Here is a 27,597-nt window from a genome sequence, read left to right as displayed (position 1 = left end):
GAGGGACTGCAGGAGGGCTCCAGGGCATGTCCGGCCCATCTCGCTCAGTCCTCACTGGCTGGGCCCCAGAAGCAAGCTCACCTACCAGTCAGAGCATCTTCCACCTGGTGGTCAATGCACATCATAGCGAGTGGTTGAGTGGCCTTAGCATATCATTAGCATTTTATGCCTTGATTGGTTGAACAGCCAACCGGATAACCGGACACTTAGCATATTAGGCTGTTATTATATAGGATGATGAAATCACAGGCAAATTGCCTAAATCCAGTAAATCTGAGAGGCTACAGGTTTTAAGTGTGATAAAAGATTAATTTCGTGGCTATGTGTTAGGAGAAGCTACCTTAGGAGAAATGGCTTCTTCACTTTAGAAGAAGCCATCCAACTCTACCCTTCTACAGCTAGTTCTGTTCCCTCAGTCTATAGGCCAGTTCATAATGCAGACATCCAGACTCAGCTAATTTTAGAAATGCTGATGTTACAATAGACATAAATGTTTCTCTACAAACTCATAGGGGACAAATAAACAATATTTCTGTGAATCAATTTAACCTGAACTCCCAGTCACTTTTGAAGAAAAATATTTTATCTCAGGCATCTTGAGGGTGACCGTCTTTCTCCCTAGAATTGAATATGAATTCATGGGACCTGTGTGGCTCCCAGCAAAGGACAGAAAAGTCCGGTTCCCCTGACTGCTGCTGCTGAGAAGCTCATTCTCTGAACCCACTCAGCCAATGGGCAGGCAGCTCCATCCTTTCACACTAAAGTATGGGGCTCTTCCCCCTCATCCTCAAGGCCCTGACTGTCTCCAGCATCCACCCCTCCATCCCACAGAGCTTGTGTCACTTCTGAGTGACTGCGTGGAAACAGAGCACAAGTCTACGTCACTCAAAGACTAAAACAGCCATCCCCACACTCACCACAGGCAAGGGCCACTTCCGCCTCCTCGCTTCTTATAGAGGAAGGAATAGGAGCTTACTTATCATACGTGAGTAAGCATGTCTTGAAAGGAGAATACTAAAAATGTGTGTTGACTCTTTGCATTCTTGGGCTTGCAGGGGAGAATTCTAGGAACTCCATCTGAGGCTAATTGGAGCCCCTCACTTGACAGATATAACATATGCCTATGCAGGCCTGAGCTTTCCCCAGAGCTCTCTGCCTCAGCCTCTGACAAGATAGATCTAACCAGCTTCCTCAACACTTACCCATCAGAGAGTGCCTAGTGTGAACCTCAGTCCTGGAAGGACTTTATTGCCAGCCTCAACTCAAAGGACTTGCTTGAACCTGAGGGTGAGATGTTGGCCTTTGGATCCAGCATCAGTTGCTGACTCTTCCTGCCCCAATCATGGTTCCAGCTGCAGGTGGTGAAAGCCTTTAGCTTGTGGTCCAGCACTGCCAAGTCTCGGAGTGCCAACACTGTCATAAATGAGGAGTGCCACACCCACCAGTGGGCAGGGCCAAGATGCATCTGTAGCCCTAAACCCCAGTCCTATGGGCTGGGAACCAAGGGGAAAGAAAAGAGAGGAAGAGATCTTGGCTTGCACTTATTTCTCCACAGGGCCCGAAGCAGCCCTCTTAACCTGACCCATGGCCCCATCTAACATCCTCAGGAAACTAGACCCTTCCTTATTGCTTGCCATTCCCCACCTCAACCAGGACCTGGTGTTTCACATCAGTTGAGATGGACCTGTCTGGAACCAAACCTGTTGTCTACTGGTCAAACAAGTTGCCATGTCACACAGAGGCCTGTCCTGGGGCCTACCAGGGAAAATTTAAAAACTGCAGAAAGATTTCTTGTACTTTCATTGCAGTTTTTCCTCTAGTTGGTAAAACCAATCTTTCAAAATTCCAACTTTGCCTCTGCTACAACCAAAAAAGGCAAGTCTTATCACTACACCCTTGAGACAGGCAGGACCTGTGTATGGTTTGTTGCAGCCATGACTGCCCCCTCTGACAGAAGCAGAGTAGCCAGGACAGACAGGACCCAGCAGAAACCAAAAGGATGTTTCCCGCCATCACTGAGGCCACCAGTGAAGATTGGGCTGCTGGGGAAAGGGAGGGACTGGGGGTCTCCAGGGAAAAGATGTGAGTTGGCCTCCTGTTGGGTTAGGCCAGTGCTGTGCTAGAGCTCCCTTGGCTCATACAAGCCAATAATGAGCATCTCTTTCTGGCTCTATTTTCAGTAAGGCCACATGGGTAGCAGCAGACAATGATAGGAGTGACAAGCTGAGGGTAACAGTTTAGGGATCAGGGACTAGAGCAGGGGTGGGCAAACTTTTTGACTCCAGGGCCACAATGGGTTCTTAAACTGGACCGGAGGGTCGGAACAAAAGCATGGATGGAGTGTTTGTGTGAACTAATATAAATTCAAAGTAAACATCATTACATAAAAGGGTACAGTCTTTTTTTTTTTTTTTTTGGTTTTATTCATTTCTAACGGGCCAGATCTGGCCCTCGGGCCGAAGTTTGCCCACGGCTGGACTAGAGCCAAAAACAGAGGGGTATTTAAGAGCGAATGCCAGGAAGTGAGACACAAATCCCGTCTTCACCCTTCTTTACCATGTGAAGCCAGCCAGGTCTCTGGCTGCCAGAATACTCACAATTGTCCTTGTAGGAATCCTGCACCCTCCTTCAGCTCTCTTCCATTCCCATACCCCAAAGATAATGCAATTACTCACACTATTTCTCTAGGGGCTTGAACTTTCCAACTAAGAGGTGATTTTCTTCATTTCATGTCTATTCCCATCATTCCTCATTTTTCCTACATTCCTCATCCCGTTTTCCTCAAACCAGAACCACTGTTCAAGAACTGAATGCTGAAATCCACCATGATCTAATCCAGCCTATCAAACTCGTGGCCTGCAGGCTGCATCAAGAGCTTGATATGCTTGAATTCCTCTCCTCCCCCGGCCCTTGGAAAACTCTCCTCCTCCCCTGATCAGAGACCGCAGGCCCCTTTGAAATCTCCCCATCTCCTTTCCTCCCTCAAATGGAATTAATGCATAACCTTGAGAGAGTAAAGTGAGGACAAACCCAAGAACACACACCTTCCTCCATTCCCACAGAGAAGGACTAATAAGGCACTAAGGAGAGACATCTGAGGATTACAATAAACCACAGGCCCAGTCTCCATGGGCCTTATACACTGGCTGCTAAGATCTGGCCAGAGATGACATCTGTGTGAGGCTCCGTCCACCAAATGGAGCTTAAAGTGATACATGTGTCATGGTTACCATTTGGTTAAGCTATAGGATTATGGCGGAATAGTCCAATTTTTACATAACTACCTCTACTGGTATACATAGTGCTTTATTGTTTACATGTTCTCATTTAATCCTTGCAGCAACCTTGAGGTAGGTATTATTATCCCCACTTTACAGATGAGTAAACCAATGTTCCTAGGTTAGATTACTTGCTGAAGATCATACACTTATTAGGGCATAGCCACTGATAAGTCCAAACCCAAGGGAACTCTTTTGGGTAATTCACAAGTTGCCGCCAAGGAAAGTAGAGCTGAAAACTTCAACTGGGAAGGGCTGGATTATTCATTGGAGCTCAAAGGGGGTGAGGAGGATTCTTCCACCAGGGATGAATGAGGCACATTTACAGGCCAAGACCAGAACCGAGCAGGAGAAGCCTAAAGCAAGTGAGAGCTGTGAAGCAGGAAGAAGTCTTTAAGTTTAGTGAGAGTTCATAGTGTCTTCAAATATGCACAGAGCTCAGCTTCCAGGGTCTGGAGAAATGACATGGCATCCAGGAGCTGCAAGTCCAGGGGTTGGCCACAGAACTGGTGGGCCGAGGCAGAGAGCTGCTGCTGAGTGGCACCATCTTAGCTTGGGCAACGGTGTCATGACTTGGGAGCAGTGGTCCTTTAACTTTGTTAAGGCCTTGAGAATCTGATGAAAGCCATAAAAATCCACCACCCCCAAGAAAAACACAGACACACATATACAGACAACATTTTTCATATGATTTCAGGGAGTCCATGGACCCCCACTGGAGAACTAACTGCTTTAGGGCAAGGGTGTCAACCTGAGTAAAGTCACTGATACAAACTTATCTTTACACTGCTTGTATTTCCTGACTGTTCCCCTTTTGTTGTTCCCTAATGTTTAGAATGTTGTGAAATTTATTTTTAATTGGAGCCAAAGAAACGGGGTCCAGCCTGCACTCCAGCCAGAGAAAGAGAGCAGCTATGCATGCCTTGGTGGTATCCAGGAGGCGAAAACAAACTGAAATATGGGGTCACCTGTCCTGCTACCCAAGGGATTGGTGGAGTGGGGGCAGTTGTTTATTTCCTTTTAGAAAGCCATTCCTTCACTGGCTATAGGGTCTAAAGTTCTGCAGTCAACTCCCCACCCCAACCTTCCCCTTCCTTACTCAGATGAATATACCTGAGCAATGGCCCCGTCATTCATGCACATTTGGCAGGTGTCCTATGAACACTCATATATACACATGCTCTTTCATGAAAGAAGGAAAAGTGGGGTGGAGGGGGATCATGCACTCTCCACAGAGAATTAGACTAACTAGAAGAATCAGCAAAACCACTCCAAGGACTCAGTGCACATTAGCTTCCAACCACCTCCATAGCTCCTCCTTCTGGCCAGGGTCCAACCAGAAGGCAAAGTCATAGCTATGTCCTATGCCCCTCCCCTAATTTACAGGCCGAAAATAATGGGCCAAAACTGAAGGGGTCACTGGGGTTCAGAGAGCAGGGGTGGGAAAAGCCCTGATTCACTGCAGAGAGAAGTTGTGATCTCTCATGGGAATCAGGAATCAGGACACAGACAAAGGCCTGGCCTGGAACCCATCTAGGGCCAGAGAGGGCTGACACTGAAGTCAAGTGATCACTCAAAGGCCAAAGAGAACTCAGAGGCCATGATGGTTTTCCAGGCCCAGTGACCCCAACATCTCAATGGTCACTCCATTCCAGGGGCCAGTCATGCACTAGTGGTTACTTGCCCAGCCCTACATGGGTGTTTCATCACATGTGGCCAGAGGAGCTCCAGTTAACCAAATACGGGCTGGGCTCGGGCAAGGATCAAGCAGAAAAGGTGGAGGGAAGCCACCAAAGCCATTGCCCCTCTTGCCTAGAGCCAGGGGCAGCCACTCATCTTCAGGAGAGAGAGGGAGGATCCTGGCTGTAGCTTGTGGTCCCAGATGGCGGTGCCCCCGGGTCCAAGCCCACCTTGTCTCTAGCCAGAAGTTCCCTCTGTCGCCTTAGCTGCTGACGTTGACCAATCAGGAAAAGAATCAGGGATGCTGCAAGAACCCCCAGAAAAAAGCCAGCCAGTCCAGCCCCCACAGCATGAGCCTGGCTTGAGGAGGGGGACGGGAGAGGGATTGAGGGGGTCGGCGGTGGGGGACTTGTAGGGAAGGTCGGGGGAGGGTTTGTGGGGAAGGGGTATGGAGGGACCTGATGGCTGCCCCATACCAAGCTATAAGCCGCTACCACGCGGGCTGCCCCACCCTCCTGACATTCACAAGCATAAGCACCCATGGCCCCTGGGGTTACCACCACCTCTAGCCCATCCCTCCGGGGGGTAAAAGCAGTCACTCCACTGGGCTGGTGCCACACACAGGATGCCCAGGCTGAGCTTGGGGAACATGGCAACACCACATGCACAGCTGTAGCCACAAGAACTTCAAACACTACTGGGTATTCTGCAGAGAAACAGCAAAGGCATAAAAGGTAGTGAGGCTATAGGCTGGGGGGTGGAGGGCTGATGAAGAGAAACATAGAGGGATATCAGATTTGAGAAGGAACCATGGGGGCAAAGCTAAAAGGAGATTCCCAAAAAGGGTAAGGCCCAGGTCACTGGCTACCATATCTTCCAGGATCCAACTTCAAAGTGGGTCCAAAATGGACAACTTTCTAGCCTCTTTCCACCCAACTCCACCCACATTTCCATAAACCAGACAGACCTCCAGGCTCTTTAGGACACAGAGAAGAGACATCCGCTGACTCTATGTCTTGGACCAGCCTACAAAGAAGAGAATATTTGATAAATCCAGTGTCAATATTCCCTTCTATACTCCTCAGTACCACAGAATACTCACTCACTCGTTATATCTCCCATCATCTCATTAATCACTCCTGGAATTATCAGTCAACATTCTCATCATTAAAATTTTCCCCAATACTCCTCATGACAATTAACATGTCAAATTCTACATACGTTCTAGCAGACCATAGAAAATTAAATCTGCACTAGGTCTGTTGGAAGGATGTTTTGTGGTGTGCTTTAAAAAAAACATTGGAAACTTCCAAGAAATACAGCTGAGTCTCCACACCATAAGATTTCTCTGAAAAAAGTATTAAAATTACAGGGTGGTCTGGGGATTTTTTTTTTTCTTTTTTCTGTTAAAAGAAAGTGAGGACTTCTCTATGAAAGTTAATCAAAATTCTTTGAGGGTCAGTCAGTGAGATGACTTTGTTTCATAATGCTGCTCATCTCTATATAGGAACTCTTTCTTCAACAACTGTTGGTACCTATTGGCCTCTAACAGATCTGTTTCAAATCATACAATTTGGTATTTTCAGGATTTCAATGAACTATGTCTAACAGAAGGACAGCAAGACAGGCTGCTCACTCTGAACTTCCTGGCACCACTACCAGAGGGAGGGAGGGAGGGAGGCCAGGGAGACCTCTAGTGGGCTGTCAGTGAAGACCAGGTGGAACACACAAAAGCTTCAACCAAAAGGAGATTCCCTTTGAGTGTGAATTCCTTCAACATGAACTGGAGCCCCTGAAATAAGCTCTGAGACTAGTATGAATATGTTAAAGTCTCTGGGTAAAACCAAGTTTGCTTAGTCTAGCTGACAGTTGGGAACATGGGAAGGCCATAGGTGTGGCTATAGCCACAGGAACTTCATGGTCTATGTTTTCCCCCTTATATGAATTGAGGTATGAAGGGTAGAGTGCACAGAAGTACCAGCTTGGTCTATTCTCACATTACTAAGAAGTATACTGGCATGTATGCACACCCCACATCCTACACACACATACATATATATGTGGAGGAGACCCTGAGGCTCAAGTACACAGGGTATCCAACACCAATTAAATTCTTATTTTAATGAATATTAAAACAATAAAGGAAAGAATAAAGCACTTGTTTTCATGTGAGATGTGTCAAATTTCTCCCAAGAGAAACTAAAATACCAGATCAAAGTTCTTAACCAAAATTAATTCCCAAAAACAAGTAGTTTTACTTCTAAAATATTTATAAGGAAACAAGATGGCGGTGGAATAGGCAGAGGCACCCCAAGGCTTGTCCCGGAGCAAATAGAATGAGCAGCTGAAACAAATAACATCTACCCCGAATTGGTGAAGGAGACTCAGCTGGTGAGACAGTTTCCAGCCGGGAAGGGGAGAGTTCCCCTGGAAAGGTAAAAACCAGGGATCTGGGCAGGAAAGTTTGCCAGTTCGCTGAGCCCAGAGGGTCGGAGGGAAACCGTGTGGCGGCAACCAGCCACATCCCTTGGGACAGGCACAGCTTCTGACGGGGGAAAGGAAATCCTCAGGACTGTTGGTGCCGGGGGATTTGAGGTCTGGGTTCCATAATTACAGAGGACTGGACCCAAAGGGGGCAGCCTGAAGCCCTGACCAGACCACGCAGTGCCGGTAAGAGAGGAGCTCACTGAGACTCAGTCTTCCCCGTTTCTGAGGCCGGCGTTTGTGTGTTTGCTTTCACTGAACCCTGTTCCTAGGACATTTCAGATACAGACACTCACCCGTGTTGAGGAGAAGAAGGTGCGGACGAGTGGAATCTGGGGAGAGGCTGGGAGAGAAGGGGGTTCAGGAGAGGTGGCAGCAAGTTGAGTGCTGAGTCACGCCTGACCCCAGGACCTGGGCAGCCATTTTCTCCTGAAGCTATAACCCCTCCCTCCAGGCCCCAGGCAAGGAATACAGCCACACCCAGATTCCACCCTAAATGGGATGAAGGATTAAAAAATCTGATTAGTCCCTGGAAGTTAACAGGGTCTGGCCCATAGAGAGGCATTCAGTCACAGCAACAACAAAAAACAAACAAAAAAATCATAAACATTCCAGAAAACTGGGATCTTAAGCCAGCCAAAGGAATGACATTTTAATTTCTCATTTTTATTTTTTTACTATAATTTTTTTAGCTCTTTTTTCTTTTTCTTTTTTCTTTGTTTGCCTTTATTTGTTTGTTGCTTTATTTTCTAATTCTTTTCACATTATATTTTCATCATTCAATTTTATTTTATTTTTACTTGTTGTTTTCTATTTTTATATCATTTTTTAAATCAATTTCTTTGTAAATATATTATTTTGTTCCCCTTCTTTCTCTTTGTATCCACTCATCCCTTTTCTACTTCCTCTATACTGAATTGAGGTCCTCCCCATATTTATCCTATTCTTTTTTTTATTGTTTTATTGCTTAACGTATTGCAAAGAGTATTACATATGTCTCCTTTTTTTCCCCCGACCTTGACAATCCCCTGGCCTCCCCTACCCCCCAGTGTCTTATGTCCATTGGTTATGCTTATATGCATGCATACAAGTCCTTCGGTTGATCTCTTACCCCCCTTCCTCCTGCCCCCAAACCCTCCCCAGCCTTCCCGCTGCAGTTTGACAGTCTGTTTGAGGCAGCTCTGCCTCTGTATCTATTATTGTTCATCAGTTTATAATGGTCTTTATTATCCATGAATGAGTGAGATCATGTGGTATTTTTCCTTCATTGACTGGCTTATTTCACTTAGCATAATGCTCTCCAGTTCCATCCATGCCATTGCAAATGGTAAGAATTCCTTGTTTTTACAGCAGCATAGTATTCCATTGTGTAGATGTACCACAGTTTTCTAATCCATTCATCTACTGATGGACACTTAGGCTGTTTCCAGATCTTAGCTATGGTGAATTGTGCTGCTATGAACATATGGGTGCATATATCCTTTCTGATTGGTGTTTCTGGTTTCTTGGGATATATTCCTAGAAGTGGGATCACAGGGTCAAAGGGGAGTTCCATTTTTAGTTTTTTGAGGAAACTCCATACTGTCTTCCATAGTGGCTGCACCAGTCTGCATTCCCACCATCAGTGCACAAATGTACCTTTTTCTCCACATCCTCTCCAGCACTTGTTGTTTGTTGATTTGTTTATGATAGACATTCTGACAGGTGTGAGATGGTACCTCATTGTTGTTTTGATTTGCATCTCTCAGATGATTAGTGACTGTGAGCATGTTTTCATATGTCTCTTGGCTTTCTGAATGTCCTCTTTTGAAAAGTGTCTATTTAGGTCCTTTGCCCATTTTTTGATTGGATTGTTTATCTTCCTTTTGTTAAGTTGTATGAGTTCCATATAAATGTGGAGATTAAACCCTTATCGGTGATAACATTGGCAAATATGTTCTCCCATGCAGTGGGCTTTCTTGTTGTTTTGTTGATGGTTTCTTTTGCTGTGCAGAAGCTTTTTATTTTGATGTATTCCCATTTGTTTATTTTCTCTTTAGTTTTCAATGCCCTAGGAGCTGTATCAGTGAAGAAATTTCTTCGGCATATGTCTGAGATTTTGTTGCCTTTGGATTCTTCTAGTATTTTTATGGTTTCCCGTCTTATATTTAAGTCCTTTATCCATTTTGAGTTTATTTTTGTGTATGGTGTAAGTTGGTGGTCCAGTTTCATTTTCTTGCATGTATCTGTCCAATTTTCCCAACACCATTTATTAAAGAGACTATCTTGGTTCCATTGTATGTTCTTGCCTCCTTTATCAAATATTAATTGAGCATATTGGTTCGGGCCCATATTTATCCAATTCTTAACCTTATTTCCGGTATATCAGCTCAGCCTCTACAAATTCAGCCCCCACCCTTTACTGGGTGTTTGGTGTTTGTATTTGTTTGGTTTATCTATTGGTTCTGTGGTGTTTTCTATATATATAGAAAAGGACCAGACTTTCCCTATTCCTTCCTCTTTCCTCAAGTAAATCCCCACATGAATAAAGTCCAAAACAAAGTCCTCCTCCCCACTGGAGCCAGGACCCCCGCCGCAGAAGAATTAAACTTTATTCTGTGTCCGAGGGAGCTCTACTGACCTCTGTGTGTGCCCCTGTGTCATGTCTGTGTGTGTGTGTGTGTGTGTGTGTCCTAGATTACAGCATAAGGGTTAAGTGAGACTGAAGGAAAGATGGCTAACTGGGACCAGGGAGACTTGCAGGCAATTTCCTATCCTCTGAGAGATTTAAAAATGGGAAATAATAATAAAATAATAGCTTTAAAAAAATGGGTAGATAAAAAAATGGGTAGACAAAGAAAAAACCTAAGGAAAGAAAAGGATAAATTGCCAGAAAATCGGCTAAGTAAAACAGAGGCATGCAATATGTCAGAAAAAGAATTCAGAATAAGGGTCCTAAAGTGCATAAACTGGATGGAGGAAAAAATCAACTTATGCAACAATCAAGAAGTGAAGAGTGATATAGTGGCAATAAAAAACACCATGGAAAGTTTCAAAAGTAGACTTGGAGAGGCGGAGGACCGAATTAGCAAATTAGAAGACAAGGAAGCAAAACACACCCAAACTAAACTGCAATTGGAGAAAAAAGTTAAAAGACAGGAGGAGAGTCTAAGGGAGCTATGGGACAACATGAAATGAAGCAACATACGAATAATAGGGGTGCCAGAATAATAGGAAGAGAAACAAGGCGTAGAAAACCTATCCAAATAAATATTGTCCGAAAACTTCCCTGATATGGGGAAGAAAAAAGTCACACAAGCACAGAGAGTCCCAAACAAGAAGAAACCGAAAAGACCCACACCAGGACACATCATAATTACGATGGCACATGTTCAGGACAAAGAGAGAATCTTAAAGACTGAAAGAGAGAGACAGAAAGTTACATACAAGGGATCTCCCATTACATTATCAAATGATTTCTCAACAGAAACACATCAGGCCAGAAAAGAATGGAAGGAAATTTACAAAGTGATGCAAAGCAAGGGACTGAATCCAAAAATACTCTATCCAGCAAGGCTATCATTCAAAATTGAAGGGGAAATAAGGAACATCACAGACCAAAAAAAAAGGCTAAGGGAGTTTATCACTACCAAACTAGCAATGCAAGAAATGCTAAAGAGAATGGTGTAAAAAGAAGAAATAAAAAGGTAAGAAAGAACACAGGCACAAAAAATAAAAATGGCTACAAGCAAGTACTTTTCAATAATAACTTTAAACATAAATGGACTAAATGCTCCTATCAAAAGACATTGAGTGCCTGAATGGATAAAAAAACATGATCTAGCCTGACCAGTTTGGTTCAGTGGATGGAGCGTTGCCTGCTTACTGAAGGGTCCTGGGTTCGATTCCAGTAAGGGGCATGTGCCTTGTTTGTGGGCACATTGCCAGTGGGCAGTGTGCGGGAGGCGGCTGATCGATGTTTCTCTCTCATCAATGTTTCTGGCTCTCTGTCCCTCTCCCTTCCTCTCTTTGAAAAATCAATGAAATATATTTTTTAAAAAACAAACAAACATGACCCAGACATTTGCTGTCTACAAGAGACCCACCTCAGAAGAAGGGACTCACACAGGCTGAAAGTGAAGGGATGAAAAAATATCTTTCAGGCAAATGGAAATAAAAAGAAAGCTGGGGTAGCAATACTTACACTGGACAAAATAGACCTCAAAGTGAAGGCCATAACAAGAGATAAGGAAGGCCACTTCATAACACTAACGGGATCGATACAACAAGAGGATATAACCCTGCCGAAACCGGTTTGGCTCAGTGGATAGAGCGTCGGCCTGCGGACTGAAGGGTCCCAGGTTCGATTCCAGTCAAGGGCATGTACCTGGGTTGCGGGCACATCCCCAGTGGGAGATGTGCAGGAGGCAGCTGATCGATGTTTCTCTCTCATCGATGTTTCTGGCTCTCTATCTCTCTCCCTTCCTCTCTGTGAAAAATCAATAAAATATATTAAAAAAAAAAAAGAGGATATAACCCTGATAAACATATATGCACCCAATGTAGGAGCATCCAAATATATATATATATATATATATATATATATATATATATATAATCTCCTGGAAGATAGCAAGGGAGAGATTGACAACAATACAATCATAGTAGGGGACGTTAATACACCACTGACATCACTGGATAAATCCTCTAGACAAAAAATCAGCAAAGGCCGAAACCGGTTTGGCTCAGTGGATAGAGCGTCGGCCTGCGGACTGAGGGGTCCCGGGTTCAATTCCGGTCATGGACATGTGCCTGGGTTGCGGGCACATCCCCAGTAGGAGATGAGCAGGAGGCAGCTGGTCGATGTTTCTCTCTCATCGATGTTTCTGGCTCTCTATCTCTCTCCCTTCCTCTCTGTAAAAAATCAATAAAATATATATTTTTTTAAAAATCAGCAAAGAAACAGCAATCCTAAATGACTCACTAGATCAGATGGACTTAATTGACATCTTCAGAAGATTTCATCTGGAAGTCAAGGAATATATGTTCTTCTCAAGTGCTCATGAGACATTTTCAAAGAGAGAACACATATTGGGTCACAAACAAAGTCTCCCCAAATTCAAGAAGATTGAAATCATACCAAGCATCTTCTCAGACCACAAGGGCATAATATTAGAAATAAACTACAATAAAAACAACCCAAAATACTCAAACACTTGGAAGCTGAATAGCATGTTATTAAATATTCATTGGGTTACCAATGACATCAAAGAAGAAATTAAAAACATCCTGGAAACCAATGACAATGAAACACAACAATCCAAAACCTATGGGACACAATGAAAGCAGTCCTGAGAGGGAAGTTTATAGCTCTACAGGCCTACCTCAAAAAGCAAGAAAAAATGGTAGTAAACCATCTAACTCTACAACTCAAAGAATTAGAAAGAGAACAAAAAGAAAAGCCCAGAGTGAGCAGAAGGAAGGAGATAATAAAGATCAGAGCAGAAATAAATGACATAGAAACCAAAAAAAACACAATACATAAAATCAATGAAACCAAGAGCTGGATCTTTGAAAGGATAAACAAGATTGATGAACCTCTAGCCAGGCTCACCAAGAAGCAAAGAGAGAGGACCCAAATAAACCAAATCAGAAATGATAGAGGTGAAATAACAACAGACCCCACAGAAATACAAATGATAGTTTAAAAAATACTATGAGCAACTCTACTCCAACAAACTAGACAATCTGGAGGAAATGGTTATATTCCTAGAAAAATGCAACCTTCCAAACTCAATCAGGAAGAATCTAAAAATCTCAATAGGCCAATAACTATGGAAGAAATTGAAGCAGTCATCAAAAAACTTCCAGCAAACAAAAGCCCAGGGCCAGACGGCTTCACAGGGGAGTTTCACCAAACATTCAAGGAAGAACTAAAACCTATCCTCCTCAGATTATTCCAAAAAATTCATGAGGAAGGAATACTTCCAAGCTCATTCTATGAAGCCAGCATCACCCTCATACCAAAACCAGATAAAGACAACACAATGAAAGAGAATTACAGGCCAATATCCCTCATGAACATAGATGCCAAAATCCTCAACAAAATCTTAGCAAATCAGATCCAGCAGTACATCAAAAAGATCATACACCATGACCAAGTAGGATTTATCCCAGGGATGCAAGGATAGTACAATATCCACAAATCAATAAACGTGATACATCACATAAACAAATGGAGAGATAAAAACCACATGGTCATATCAATTGATGCAGAAAAAGCATTTGAAAAAATCCAACACCCATTTTTGATAAAAACTCTCAGGAAGGTGGGAATAGAAGTATCATACCTCAACCTAATAAAAGCCAGATATGACAAACCCACAGCCAACATCATACTCAATGGGCAAAAACTAAAACCATTTCCCTTAAGAACAGGAATAAGACAGGGATGCCCACTCTCACCACTCCTGTTCGACATAGTACTGGAAGTATTAGCCATTGCGATTAGAAAAGAAGAAGAAATAAAAGGCATCCAAATTGGAAAAGAAGAAGTAAAACTGTCCTCATTCACAGATGACATAATATTGTTCATAGAAAACACTAAAGACTCCATCAAAAAAATATTAGACTTAATAGATGAATTCAGCAATGTAGCAGGATACAAAATTAACCCCAAGAAATCTGAGGCATTTCTATACAACAATAGTGAACTTTCAGAAAGAGAGATTATAAAAACAATCCCATTTACCATCGCACCAAAAAAATTAATATACCTAGGAATAAACTAAACTAAAGAGGTAAAAGACCTCTACTCAGAAAACTACAGGACGTTGAAAAAAGAGATAGAGGAAGACATAAAGAGATGGAAGAACATACCATGTTCTTGGATTGGTAGAATCAACATCATTAAAATGTCCATACTACCCAAAGCAATCTATAAATTCAACGCACTTCCCATTAAAATACCAATGGCCTACTTCAAAGATCTAGAACGAACTCTCCAAAAATTCATCTGGGATAAAAAAAGACCCCGAATAGCTACAGCGATCCTGAGAAAGAACAAAATAGGCAGGATCTCAATACCTGATATCAAGCTGTATTACAAAGCCACGGTTCTCAAAACTGCCTGGTATTGGCACAAAAACAGACATATAGATCAATGGAATAGAATAGAGAGCCTAGAAATAAACCCAAACCAATATGCTCAATTAATATTTGACAAAGGAGGCAAGAACATACAATGGAGTCAAGATAGTCTCTTCAATAAATGGCATTGGGAAAATTGGACAGATACATGCAAAAAAATGAAACTGGACCACCAACTTACACCATACACAAAAATAAACTCAAAATGGATAAAGGACTTAAATATATACGATGGGAAACCATAAAAATACTAGAAGAATCCAAAGGCAACAAAATCTCAGACATATGCCGAAGAAATTTCTTCACTGATACAGCTCCTAGGGCATTGGAAACTAAAGAGAAAATAAACAAATGGGAATACCTCAAAATAAAAAGCTTCTGCACAGCAAAAGAAACCATCAACAAAACAACAAGAAAGCCCACTGCATGGGAGAACATATTCGCCAATGTTATCACCGATAAATGTTTAATCTCCAACATTTATATGGAACTCATACAACTTAACAAAAGGAAGATAAACAATCCAATCAAAAAATGGGCAAAGGACCTAAATAGACACTTTTCAAAAGAGGACATTCAGAAAGGCAAGAGACATATGAAAACATGCTCAAAGTCACTAATCATCCGAGAGATGCAAATCAAAACAACAACGAGGTATCATCTCACACCTGTCAGAATGTCTATCATAAACAAATCAACAAACGACAAGTGCTGGAGGGGATGTGGAGAAAAGGGAACACTCCTGCACTGCTGGTGGTAATGCAGACTGGTGCAGCCACTATGGAAGACAGTATGGAATTTCCTCAAAAAACTAAAAATGGAACTCCCCTTTGACCCTGTGATCCCACTTCTAGGAAGATATCCCAAGAAACCAGAAACACCAATCAGAAAGGATATATGCATCCCTATGTTCATAGTGGCACAGTTTACCATAGCTAAGATCTGGAAACAGCCTAAGTGCCCATCAGCAGATGAATGGATTAGAAAACTGTGGTACATCTACATGATGGAATACTATGCTGCTATAAAAAAGAAGAAGAAGAAGGAATTCTTACCATTTGCAACAGCATGGATGGAACTGGAGAGCATTATGCTAAGTGAAATAAGCCAGTCAATGAAGGAAAAATACCACATGATCTCACTCATTCATGGATAATAAAGACCATTATAAACTGATGAACAAAAATAGATACAGAGGCAGAGCAGCATCGGGCAGACTGTCAAACTATAGCGGGAAGGCTGGGGAGGGTTGGGGAACAGGAGGGGGGATAAGAGATCAACTGAAGGACTTGTATGCATACATATCAGCATAACCACTGGACATAAGACACTGGTGGGTAGGGGATGCTGGGGAAATATCAAGGGGCGGGGAGAGACATATGTAATATTCTTTGTAATACTTTAAGCAATAAAACAAAATTAAAAATAAAATAAAATATTTGTAAGATTGGGACTTAGTAATATGCACAAATATACAGTAAATTAACTAGGTTTCAAAATAGAAAGTCATGAAGTCAATCTGAAAAAATACCTTCCAAGCAATCAATTAAAAATTACTCATTTGAAAAGAATCTCAATTAAAGATTAAAAGACTTAAGAAACATATCAACTGTCAGGATGGCCTCGGCGAGATCGGGATAGCCCGGTGAGGTTTGGACGCCCCCAGAGAGGTCAATACGGCCCAGGTGAGGTCGACACTGCCCCAGTGAGGTCTGGATGGCGCCGGTGAGGTCCAGACGGCCCCAGTGAGGCCAAAACGGCCCCAGTGAGGTCAGGACAGCCCAGGTGAGGCCACAACAGCCCCAGTGAGGTCGGGATGGCCCCGGTGAGGTTGGGACGGCCCAAGTGAGGCCAAAACAGCCCTGGTGAGATCAGAATGGCCCCGGTGAGGTCAAGACAGCACTGGTGAGGTCGAGACAGCCCCGGTGAGGTCCGGACGGCCCCGATGAGGTTGAAACGGCCCCAGTGAGGCCGAAACGACCCGGTGAGGTGGGGACGGCCCCAGTGAGGTGGGGACGGCCCCGGTAAGGTTGAAACGGATAATAAAGACCAATATAAACTGATGAACAAAAATAGATGCAGAGGCAGAGCAGCATTGAAAAGACTCAAACTACAATGGGAAGCCTGGGGAGGGTTAGGGGGGGGGGGTTAAGAGATCAACCGTAGGACTTATATTCATGCATATAAGAATAACCAATGGACACAAAACACTGGGGGGTAGGGGAGGCCGGGGGAAAGTCAAGGGGGGGGCGGGGGAGACATGTAATACTCTTTGTAATACTTTAAGAAATAAAAATTATTTTTTAAAATAAATAAATAAGAAACATATCAACCAATTACAACTGATGGACATTATTTTGATCTTGACTTAAGCAAACTATCTTTAAGTATATGCAATTAGGAAAATCAGACATTGATTAGATAGTTGATGACATTAAGAAAGTGAGTTTGCAGTATGATATTGATAATATGGTTACATTTTTTAAAGCCTTTTTGTGTTAAAGATATACACAGAAAGATTTAAGTGTAAAGTGATATGATGTCTAAGATTTGCTTTAAAATAATTGGGAGTGAGTGAAGATAGTGATCAAGTAAGACCGGTGATAGATACATGGAAATTCATTATATTATCTAATTTTTTAATGTTTGAAATGTCCTATAATAAAATGTTTTTAAGAGAGTTATTATCTGATACAGATATATAATGAAATACTGTAGATGAATATAATGTCAGGGATATGCTTCAATATGTCACATGATTTTAAGTTAACTGCTGAGTGGAAAATGCATGATGGGATCCCCAAATGGACAAAACCAAACCAATTTGGAGGTTATTGGAGTAATCTAATTAAGAAATGATGATATTTAGGACAAGAGTGATAGCAGTACAGAAAAAGAGAAGTGGCTGTGGACTGAGGATATAACAGATGGAGCTAGAGGCAGTACCAACTGCAATATAGTGTGGGCAATTTCCAGCTTGAGCAACTGGATTCACAGAGGTCCCTTCAGAGAACCATGTGAAAGACCGAGAAAACAACAGTGCATGCTAAGACCTGCTAAATTTGAGCAGTTTATAAAGCATCCAAGTAGGCAGTTGGATAAGGAATTGTGTAGCTCAACTACAGATACATCTGTAGTTGTCAACAACACTCAGTTGGTGTTGAAAATAATGAGAATAATATCACCTAGAGAGCGTGTAGACATGTAAAAAGAAGGACTGATCCGTGAGAAATATCAAAATTCAGATAATGGATGGAAAGGAATGAGTAAAGGGAGATGGCTGGTGAGACAGGGAGGAAAACTGGGAGAATGCAGAGTGTTACAAGGCAGCAGGAAAAAGTATTACAAGGCAGGAAGGAGGGAGCGGGTAGCTGTGGAAACACTTCTAGGAACTCTTATAACATGGAAACTGAGCAGTGTATGGCAACATGAAAGTCAGTCACATGGTCTGAGGCAGGCCCAGCAAAGTGGCAGGAATATGCATAAGGCCGCATGATGGACAAACAGATGAATTAATAGGGACTGACAAACAGAGTGACACTAAAAGAAACACACATGGCAGCATGAACAGATCAGAAATAGGCAAGATATATGGAGAGGTCAGAGCTCTGTGACAGCAGGCAAGAGGCCAAGGCAGCCACACTCACCCTGCATGCTCGCCAGCATGGGCCACACACGCATCTAGCTGGGAACTCCAAGCACAGACAGGGTCTTGGGCCAGGATGCACTCTGAGCAGCTCTGGAGACGTCCACAGTTGGTTGTGTTCACTTGTGTTACCTCAGTACGGGAGCCAACCAGGAGCCAGCTCTAGAGGAAGTGAGTAAAAAAGAGGACTATGATGCATATCTCAGACTTCGTGGTCACAAGCTAGCTCAAATGTCTCCCCACCAGACTCCCCGAAATCTATGACTCACTTGACACAATTTCATATTCTCAACTGGCTGTGGCTCTGGGAATAAGGCCAAATCCTCAAGGACGCTGAGCTTGGCTCCAATCCGCACAGCTCTGTGGAGGTGTCCATCCTCTAGGAAGCAGGCAGAGGGCACGACATAATGACACACTGTACCTGTGCCTGGGACTCTCATACTTGTAAGTATACAACCCTCTCTTTGAAAAGAACATATGTGAACGGGATGGGCAATGTACTTGGCTACTAAACATACCTGTCCCCAGGTAGAGCACATCATACTCTTTCCCTGACAGGCTGGCCACCCTGTGGGCCACAACTCTGAGATAGACTGTATCTGTAGTGACCAGCAGGGAGTGGCCATCAGCTGGAAGCACTGGCCTGTACATAAGGGGGTGATCCCGGATGAAGGTGAGCACACGGTCAGGCAGGGAGAGTGATGAGTTAAACTGTTGGAATTTCGGGTTATTAGCGATGCACTAGGGAAAACACAGGATAGGTGACAATGTTTCCCAGGGGCCAGGAAGTATCCGCGATGCTTACTTGGGCTCTTGCTCTAATGAGACGATTCTGGCATGGGGTGAAGAGCTGCCCCAGACCCCTTACCTCTCCAGGTCTGGGCTGGGGTACCTCACTGTCCATGACAGGCTGTCCCCTGTTGCAGACATCTTTCAGCTCTCTGAAGGGACCATTCAGCACTGTCCGAATGTCTTGTGGTCGGAAGGCACAGACAGCCGAGATGGCAGCCCCCTCCCTGGAAGAGACACAGGTTGGAGCCAGATATCTGAAGAGCACTAGGGAACAACTCACCCCAGGCCAAATGAGATGACCCATAAGAAATGCATAGGAGCCATGCAGCCGGCTCCTGGGAGAAGCCACCCCCTCTGGAAGAGACAGCACTGAAAGGTGCCAGCCCCACGTTATCTCCCACCCTGTAATTCTCCTCCACACCAGGACACCCTCACCATTGAGAGAAAAAGATGCCATAAAAGATGGGGGCCCCCACTCCAGTGTCAGGTCGAAGAATAGACATGTCCTGCAGGACACTAGAGGCCCGGCCATCTACAGGCCCTGGACACCGCAGGTCAGCCTTCAGGAAGGTCGTCCACCTCTTCTGGAGTGTCCTCCGTCCCCCAAGGTCCCCCTGGGGTGAAAAGAGCATGTGCGTTTCTCTTTAGAAGACAAACATTGTAGGGAGAATGTAGAGACCAATACGAGTTTCCCCCAGACAAGGACAGATGGAGAGACAGACGCATAAGAATGCAATGTAGAGATACAGACAGTTAGCAGTTGGGAATGATACAGAGGTAGACAGTGTCACAATGACAGGGACTAAGTTCATTGTTGCCCTTACGAAGTACTATACTATGTGATTTACATACTTTATCTCAGTTAGGCCTCAAAACAACCCTTATAGCTAGGCATTATCAATATCCTCATCTATAAGGATGCTAAAGAACCTGCCCCAAGTCACAGAGGCAGGAAGTGGTGGAGCAGGGTTTGGAGCCCAGATCTGTCAACAATACCCACCTTTCACCTCTACACCTCCTAGGGACACTGTGTCAAAAGGGTAGTTATGGAGTTAAAGGGGCTAGAGCCCTTTCCCGATACTCTTCAAGCTCCCAGAAAATAAGTCAAGACAGGGAAAATGGAGACAGAGGAGAAATGTAAAGACCAAGACCCAGAGAAGAAAAGATAGATACCAGGCAGAGCAGGAGACAACAGACAGACAGCTGGGATCGGAGTCTCACCGCACACACACGGGCCACCCGAGGAACTTTAAGGTGCTCATCTGAGTCAAAGGCTTGAGAAGTCTCCATAAAGAAGAAGTAGATTTCTTTGTCTCCATCTTTATCTCCCCACTCAGCTGGCCTCAAGTCCATGGCTGCGACAAAGGCTGGAGCTGGGGAGACCTGTGGCCTCAGATCCCACAGACTCAGTGAGGGGCCACCCAGCCTCCACCCACCTTCTCTGTCCCCAAAGGCCCCCTCTTCCTCTCCCCACCGTTAAGCCAGGATGGCAAGGTCTCTGTCCGAATCCAATCCTCAGCACGGCCCTCAGCCCGGGAGATAATGGGCTCCGTCCCCAGGAAGTTTCTCACAGTGGCAGCATAGAGAACCTCCCCTGCAGGGAGAAAGGGAGGAGATGAGCTGTGAGACCTGCTGAAGGATGCAAAAGGGGCCACAGGCAGAGCAGGGATAAAGCAGGGGTAGGAACTCTCAGGGGCTGAGGGCCCATTAAGTGCAGGGCACTGCTAAGCACAGGAGAGGATTCCCTCATTTAAAATCATCCTGGATATAAAGTGCTCCAGGGCAGATTGGGGGACTAGTGTTTAGAGGAAAGTGCCAGAATGTTAATGTATATGAAAGCAGAATGAAAGCTGCCCTAGTATCCCGAACAGTGTGGCTCAATGGGTGAGCATCGACCCATGAACCAGGAGGTCACAGTTCAATTCCTGATGAGGGCACTTGCCTGGCTTGTGGGCTTGATCCCCAATAGGGCACGTGCAGGAGGCAGCCAGTGTTTCTCCCTCATCACTGATGCTTCTAGCGCTCTCTCCCTTTCTCCTTTCCTCTCTCCGAAACCGATATATAAAGAAGAAAGCTACCCTTGTGGAAATCAGGCTGTTTGGTTGGTTTGCTTGTGTTGTCTTTGTTTTAGGGATTTCTCTACCCTGTAATATACTAATTACTAGAGGCCTGGTGCACAAAAATTTTTGCACTGGGGGGGAGGCGGGTCCCTCAACCAAGCCTGTGCCCTCTCGCAGTCTGGGACCCCTCGGGAGATAACGACCTGCTTGCTTAGGCCTGCTCCCGGGTGGCAGAGGGCAGGCCTAATCCCTAGGTGCAGCCCCTGGTCGGGCTCAGAGCAGGGCCGATTGGGGAGTTGGGGCTCCGCCCCCTGTCATGCACAGAGCAGGGCGGATCGGGAGGCTGCGATGCCACCCCTAGTCACGCTCAGGGTAGAGCTGATTGGGGGGGTTGGGGCACTGCCCCATGTCACACTCAAGGCAAAGTCGATGGGGAGGTTGCAGCGCCACCCCCGTCACGCACAGAGCAGGGCCAATCAGGGGGGTTGGGGCACCGCCCCCTGTCACACACAGAGCAGGGCAGATCAGGGGGTTGGGGCACCGCACCCTGCCACACTCAGGGCAGGGCCGATGGGGAGGTTATGGCTCTACCTCATCACACACAGAGCAGGGCCTGTGTGTGGGGGGGGGGGGAGATCATCACACACAGAGCAGGGCCTTGGGGGGGGGGAGGTTTGGGGCACTGCCCTCTATCACCCACAGAGCAGGGCCGATCAGGGGGTTGGGGCACCGCACCCTGTCACACACAGAGCAGGGTGGATCAGGGGGTTGGGGCACTCCCCCCTGTCACACTCAGGGCAGGGCTGATGGGGAGGTTGCGGCTCCACCCCGTCACACACAAAGCCGCAGGGTGATCAGGGGGTTGGGGAGCTACCCCCTATCAGGTACAGAGCAGGGCTGATCAGGGGGTTGGGGCGCCTTCCCCTATCAGGAACAGAACAGGGCAGATAGGGAGGTTGTGGTCCCACCCCCTGTCACACACAGAGCCGCAGGGCGATCAGGGGGTTTGGGTGCTGCCCCCTGTCACGTGATCCCAGTGCTGGGAGGCATATTACCCTTTTACTATATAGAATAGAGGCCTGGTGCACGGGTGGAGGCCAGCTGGTTTGACCTAAAGGGTGTCCTGGATCAGGGTGGGGGTCCCACTTGGGTGCCTGGCCAGTCTGGGTGAGGGGCTGATGGCTGTTTGCATCTGGTCACACCCCATTCAGGGTGGGGGTCCCCACTGGGGTGCCTGGCCAGTCTGGGTGAGGGGCTGAGGGCCCTTTTCAGGCTGGCGGGTGACTGAAGCTCCCAACTGCTCCTTTTTTTCTTTTCTTTTTTTATTCTGGGCCAGCTTTAGCTCTGAGGCTTGGCTCCAGCTCTGAGGCCTCGGCTGCTGAAAGCAGGTATCTGGTTTGTTTGGGTTCTCTAATCGAAACACTGTTTCAACTCCAGCTCTGAAATCCTGGCTGACTGAAAGCAGGTTTCTGGGGTTTTGTTTAGCTTCTATATTTCTTACAATGTTTCAAACTGCAAGCTCAGAGGCTGGCAGCGGCAGGCGGGGAACCTTGGCTTCCTCCATCACTGAAGCAAACAAGCCTCCTGTTTGCTTCAGTGCATGGCTGCCGGGCGCCAATTTGGCTGGCAGTTAATTTGCATATCGCCCTGATTAGCCAATGGGAAGGGTAGTGGAGGTATGGCTAATTACTATGTTTCTCTTTTATTAGATAGGATACTGCTACTCTTCAAGAAGGAGGTTAGCTTTCCAGCAAGTCCCAGTCTTACTTAAGTTCTCCCCCTGTGGTAAATGTCTGAAGGAACTAGCATTCTTTCTCAACATTAGTGGGTGTACACTGCTCTGGAACTAGTCACAACCTTAGGGAATACTAGCATCATTTGGATGTTGATCGAGATGCAGATTCCTGGGTGAGAAGGGAGTGGTGCAGCTCTGGGCTGAATGTGAGAGCAGTATAGTCACTTGGAGTACCACTGCCAAGGGCTCAGACAAGAGCCAGGGAAAATGATTTGGGGGAGTAAAAGGTGACAATCCCTCAGGGGACAGCAGTTCTGAAGAGAACAGAGTGGCATTACTTTATCACTTACTACATACAAGGCACTGTGCCAGGTGTTAAGCACATCAATGCCCCCAAGAACCCTCATCTGAGTCTGTTTAATCAGATGGATACCAAGAGGTGGGGATGCACAGATGTGTGCAGGAGCACAGAGGACAGCCCGGCCACATCTGACTGGGTAGCAGCATCTCAGAGGTGACATTTGAGCCAGGTCTGAAGAATGAGCATTTGCCAGGTAGAAGGGCTTCAGGGAGGACAATAAACATGTGGGGAGGAGGATGCCATGTCTAGGAATGTGGGCTACTCCCCAGGCTGAAGTGCTGATGGGATACAGGAGCTGACAGGCAAGCGAGCAGAGGTGCAGTTGGAGGTGCAGAGATGGGCACCCAACTATGATGACTCTGCTCTGCCAAAACCAGGAACATGGACTTGATCTTACAGGTAAGAGCACAACTGCAGAGATTTTCTTGAAGACAGGTGACATAATCAGTTTCGGTTTTTAAGAAGATAATGCTACTTAAGAGGCCATTCACACAGTGCAGGCAAGAGTGGAGTGCCTGAATTAAGGCAGGGGCAGAGGGAATGAAGGGACTGGACTTGGGAGATACTTCTGAGGTAGAGTCCATTAACAAGGTTTGAAAATCAATGGAGTATGAGGTGTGAAGAATGGAATAAAGTGTATCTCTAAGGTTTCCTGTTTAGAAGATGGATGATAGTAGATGGTGATATTATGAACCAGGAAATGACAGGAGAAGGCCTATAAAGGAGGTGGCTGAAGAAGTGACCTTAGTTGTTGGACATGCTAAGGTTGAAGAACCTTCAGGACATCTGGTCAGAGATATTGGAAGGCAATCAAACAGAAGGAGTCAGGCAGCAGGGCCACGTCAGGCTAACTGGGAGTCATGCTTCAGTCATGACGTAAACATCGCAGATAGGAAAAGCAAGAAGAGAGCCCTAGGACACCACCCTCTAAGGCAGTGGTCGGCATACTGCAGCTCGCGGAGCAAATGGCTCTTTGGCCCCTTGAGTGTGGCTCTTCCACAAAATACCATCTGCAGGCACACACAGACAGTGGGATTGAAACTTCGTGGCCCATTCGCAGAAGTCAGTATTTTGTGGAAGAGCCCCACTCAAGGGGCCAAAGAGCCGCATGTGGCTCACGAGCTGCAGTTTGCCGACCACTGCTAAGGGGGGAAGCTACTGAGGGCAACTCAGAAGATCAAGTCAGAGAGGATGGAGAAGCAAGTGAGGCTGGTGTGCCAGAAGTCAATGCACAGAAACCCCAGCAGGAGCCATGGGGCTCACCCACTTAGAGTAGCTATAGAGTAGAGCCACTACAGGGAAAACAGTCATGATGGAGCAAAGCTTCATGCCTCAGGCACCAGAAAGATCACCACGATGTTAAAAACATTATGCAGAGCAAAATAGAGTAAGGAGCCCTCAGAGGGCAACAGTGGAGGGTTAGAAACAGTGGAGGGGAGGGGAGGGAAGGGGAAACTATACTTTCTCTTGTGATTTGTGTTTAGGATAAGAATCCAAGCATGTTGGAGCCAGGGAGTTTGGGGTTTGAACCCTGAATGCTTACTGGTTGTATGATCTTGAGCAAATTAACCTTCCTAAGCCTCAGGTTCCTCAGAGCAGTGCTGAGTCTTAAATGAGATAAACACAGAGCCCAGGTAGGGCCTGGCCCAGGGCTGGCATTCAATACATGTTGGAGATAGCTCCTTATGAACTCTCAAGGGGCCATGTGCTTCAATTGTTGCCTGAGGTGGAGGGATTTAAAAAATGGCATTTATTTCCTTGCAGTGGTTTCAGGAGGGAGAAACCGGGTTTGGGGCACAAGTCCTGGTACCAAATGGAGCAGCAAATTAGCCAGTCTTCTGTATTTCCAAGGGAAAATAAAAGTTGATAAAGAAGCCAAAGTTGGAATGAAAATTTCCCTAAGAGAGTTGTAAATAAAACACTCTAAAACCAAAAGTGTGGTAGAAGTTGTGTCATGGATAACCTGAGAATGGAGGGAGATGTTGTGGAGACAGTTATAAATATGTTGGCAGCATGGTTTGGGGTACATGTGTGTAGACAATCATAAGTATTCTGCAAACAGTAAAGGACCTCTGTTAACCATGCAACGACCCAATGATAGATAAAGGTGAAGGGTTCAAAACTTTCTAGCAGATCATCAAGGGCACTCAGCAACTCTGGAGCCTAGATTGCTGAGGAGCACACTCAGGATGGAATAGCAGAGGATCACTGACACTAAGGGACTACAAAAGGAATCAGACACTTTGGGAGGAAATAGCATGGTTTCAGGTGTACCAAGGAACTTGCAACAGTCTTACAAACACAGCGAAAGAACAGCAAGCATCAGTTAATGAAGGGAAGAATCTACAGAGGAAACAGGATCACCCCATGTCCTAGATTCTCCGGGACAGTCTCACTTCCAAGTATTTTGCTGTACTGTCCATATAATACAATATTCCTGAATGTACATTTGGTGGATTATTACTGAATGCATCAAGTCAGTAGACATTAAAGTATACATTTCCTACTGACAAAAGATGATGTGCAAAAGAGAAAGATGCCCACAGTGTTGAGTTTAGGGAATAAGCTGGTTAGAACAAACCACTGGGTACAATTCAACCCGACGTTTCAAGAGATGTATACATGTCTGCAGATGTAGAAAAGATTGTTGAAGGAGCTATAGCTCTACAGTGTTAATGAAGTTTGTTTCTGACTAATGAAATTATAAGTGATTTTCATTTTCTCCTGTGTACTTCTTGTGTTCATTGAATGGTTTTTATAGTTAGCATCATTTTATTTTATAACCCAAAAAATGGAGATATTTTCATTTTGGTAATACAAAAAAAAAGATTGAAAGTTGCAAAAGATGAAGAATCACAATTATTTGTGGAAGTCAATCCACATCTCTACTTGCCCAGATATAAGCCTGTGAGCACAGGCTTCCCAGATGTGTAAGAACACAACACTGATAGACTAGGGTAAGTGTCATGGCAATGAACATTTCATTCCCCTGGGGTTTCAAGTTTTCACTTTCTTATCAAAATGCTCACCTTTAAAAGTTTACAATAGGAATTATCATTCATTACCTTTAAAACGATTTTAAACAGCCCTAGTTGGCTTAGCTCAATGGATAGAACATAAGCTTGCGAACTGAAGAGTACCGGGTTAGATTCCGGTCAAAGGAACATGCCCCGGTTGCCGGCTCGATCCCCAGTGGAGGACATGCAGGAAGCAGCCAGTCGATGATTCTCTCTCATCATTGATGTTTCTATCCCTCTTGACCTCTCCCTTCCTCTCTGAAATCAATAAAAATATATTTAAAAAACAAAACGATTTTAAACATATCCTGGCTTTCTTTCCTCCACTTCCTTTTCTTCTCATTATCAGAGCTTTGCAGGTTAAATAGCTGCTACCCTAATAGCCTACATTTCCTTATCTAAGGATTGGGGCAGCTAGATAATTTTTTTTAAAAACACACTCTATTATCAGGCCATAATTAGGTAGTTGGAGATGTGGCATTTACCTTTTCCTCTGTTGACCTGACCGTATAGCTGTCCTGTTTCAGTGTGTGAATGCTAGTCTTGGGGCAGATACACCTGGATTTAAGAGGTGGGGTGGCAGCACCCAGTGCATCTGAAACGTTTGCAGTATTCCTTGGCAGATGCAGTAACACAAGATGCAATGAGACCAAAATAAAGTGATATAAACTCAGGAAAGGTTCCTAAAGAGAAAGAGCAAAGCTCTCTCCCTCTGCTCTTCTTGATAAAACCTCCTCTTTTTTTTTTTTAATAGGATGTGATAGGAAGACCAGAGATGACTGCTATCTCTAGCTTAGGTACCTGGATGGGCAAGCACTCAGCAGAGGTGACACTGATGAAGGAGCAAGTTTGGGGGAGGTGAGTGAAGATGATGAGCTTTGGGACAGGCTGATTTTCAGACTCCTATGGGAAATTCAAATGGAGATGTCTGGAAGGCTGTTGATGTGTGGTCTGTAGCTTCAGATAAGGTCTGGGAGGCATCAGGAGGCAGTGAAAACAGAATCCACAGGGCTGGTTGAGATCATAACCACACAGACTGAGAACAGAAGAGAATCCTGCAGGGAAATCTAATGAGCCACAACATTGATGAGCAGAAGATAAAGACCCTACAAAGGACATTGGGAAGGAACTGCTGATGTTTTAGGCTAGGGGTGGGCAACCTTTTTGTGAGTGCGTGCCAAAACCAGCAAAATCTCTGACTCAAAATTCTTCTGCGTGCCAACCCTAATTTTTTGAGAACATGTTATGCCTACCCGATATCTCTTAAGGTGCACGTATATGAAGAACCTTGAAGAAATAATAAAATTCATTCGAGCGACAAAAACACAGTATATGATGATGAAAAATACATTTATTTTTTAATGTATACATATACACTGATAGTCCGACAGAAAACTTTATGACTCCGTTTGATAT

General features: G+C 44.9%; 1 protein-coding gene across 1 annotated transcript in view; it reads right to left on the bottom strand.

Annotated features, from left to right (window-relative positions):
* Nucleotides 1-4,968: 4,968 nt before the first annotated feature.
* LOC102432021 (semaphorin-4F-like) overlaps nt 4,969-27,597 on the bottom strand; it is a 35,618-nt gene continuing 12,989 nt past the window's right edge. The window contains 11 exon segments of the mRNA XM_023760639.1: nt 4,969-5,125; nt 5,127-5,322; nt 5,410-5,664; nt 5,926-5,984; nt 18,218-18,378; nt 18,486-18,595; nt 18,735-18,957; nt 19,085-19,232; nt 19,444-19,622; nt 20,230-20,381; nt 20,483-20,602. Of these exon segments, the coding sequence (XP_023616407.1) occupies nt 4,969-5,125; nt 5,127-5,322; nt 5,410-5,664; nt 5,926-5,984; nt 18,218-18,378; nt 18,486-18,595; nt 18,735-18,957; nt 19,085-19,232; nt 19,444-19,622; nt 20,230-20,381; nt 20,483-20,602 (1,760 nt within the window).

This window comes from Myotis lucifugus, unplaced genomic scaffold (assembly GCF_000147115.1).
Source record: "Myotis lucifugus unplaced genomic scaffold, Myoluc2.0 scaffold_186, whole genome shotgun sequence".
Lineage (NCBI taxonomy): Eukaryota > Metazoa > Chordata > Mammalia > Chiroptera > Vespertilionidae > Myotis > Myotis lucifugus.
The sequence above is the reverse complement of the archived record's forward strand: the minus strand, read 5'-3'. Positions and strand labels throughout refer to the sequence as shown.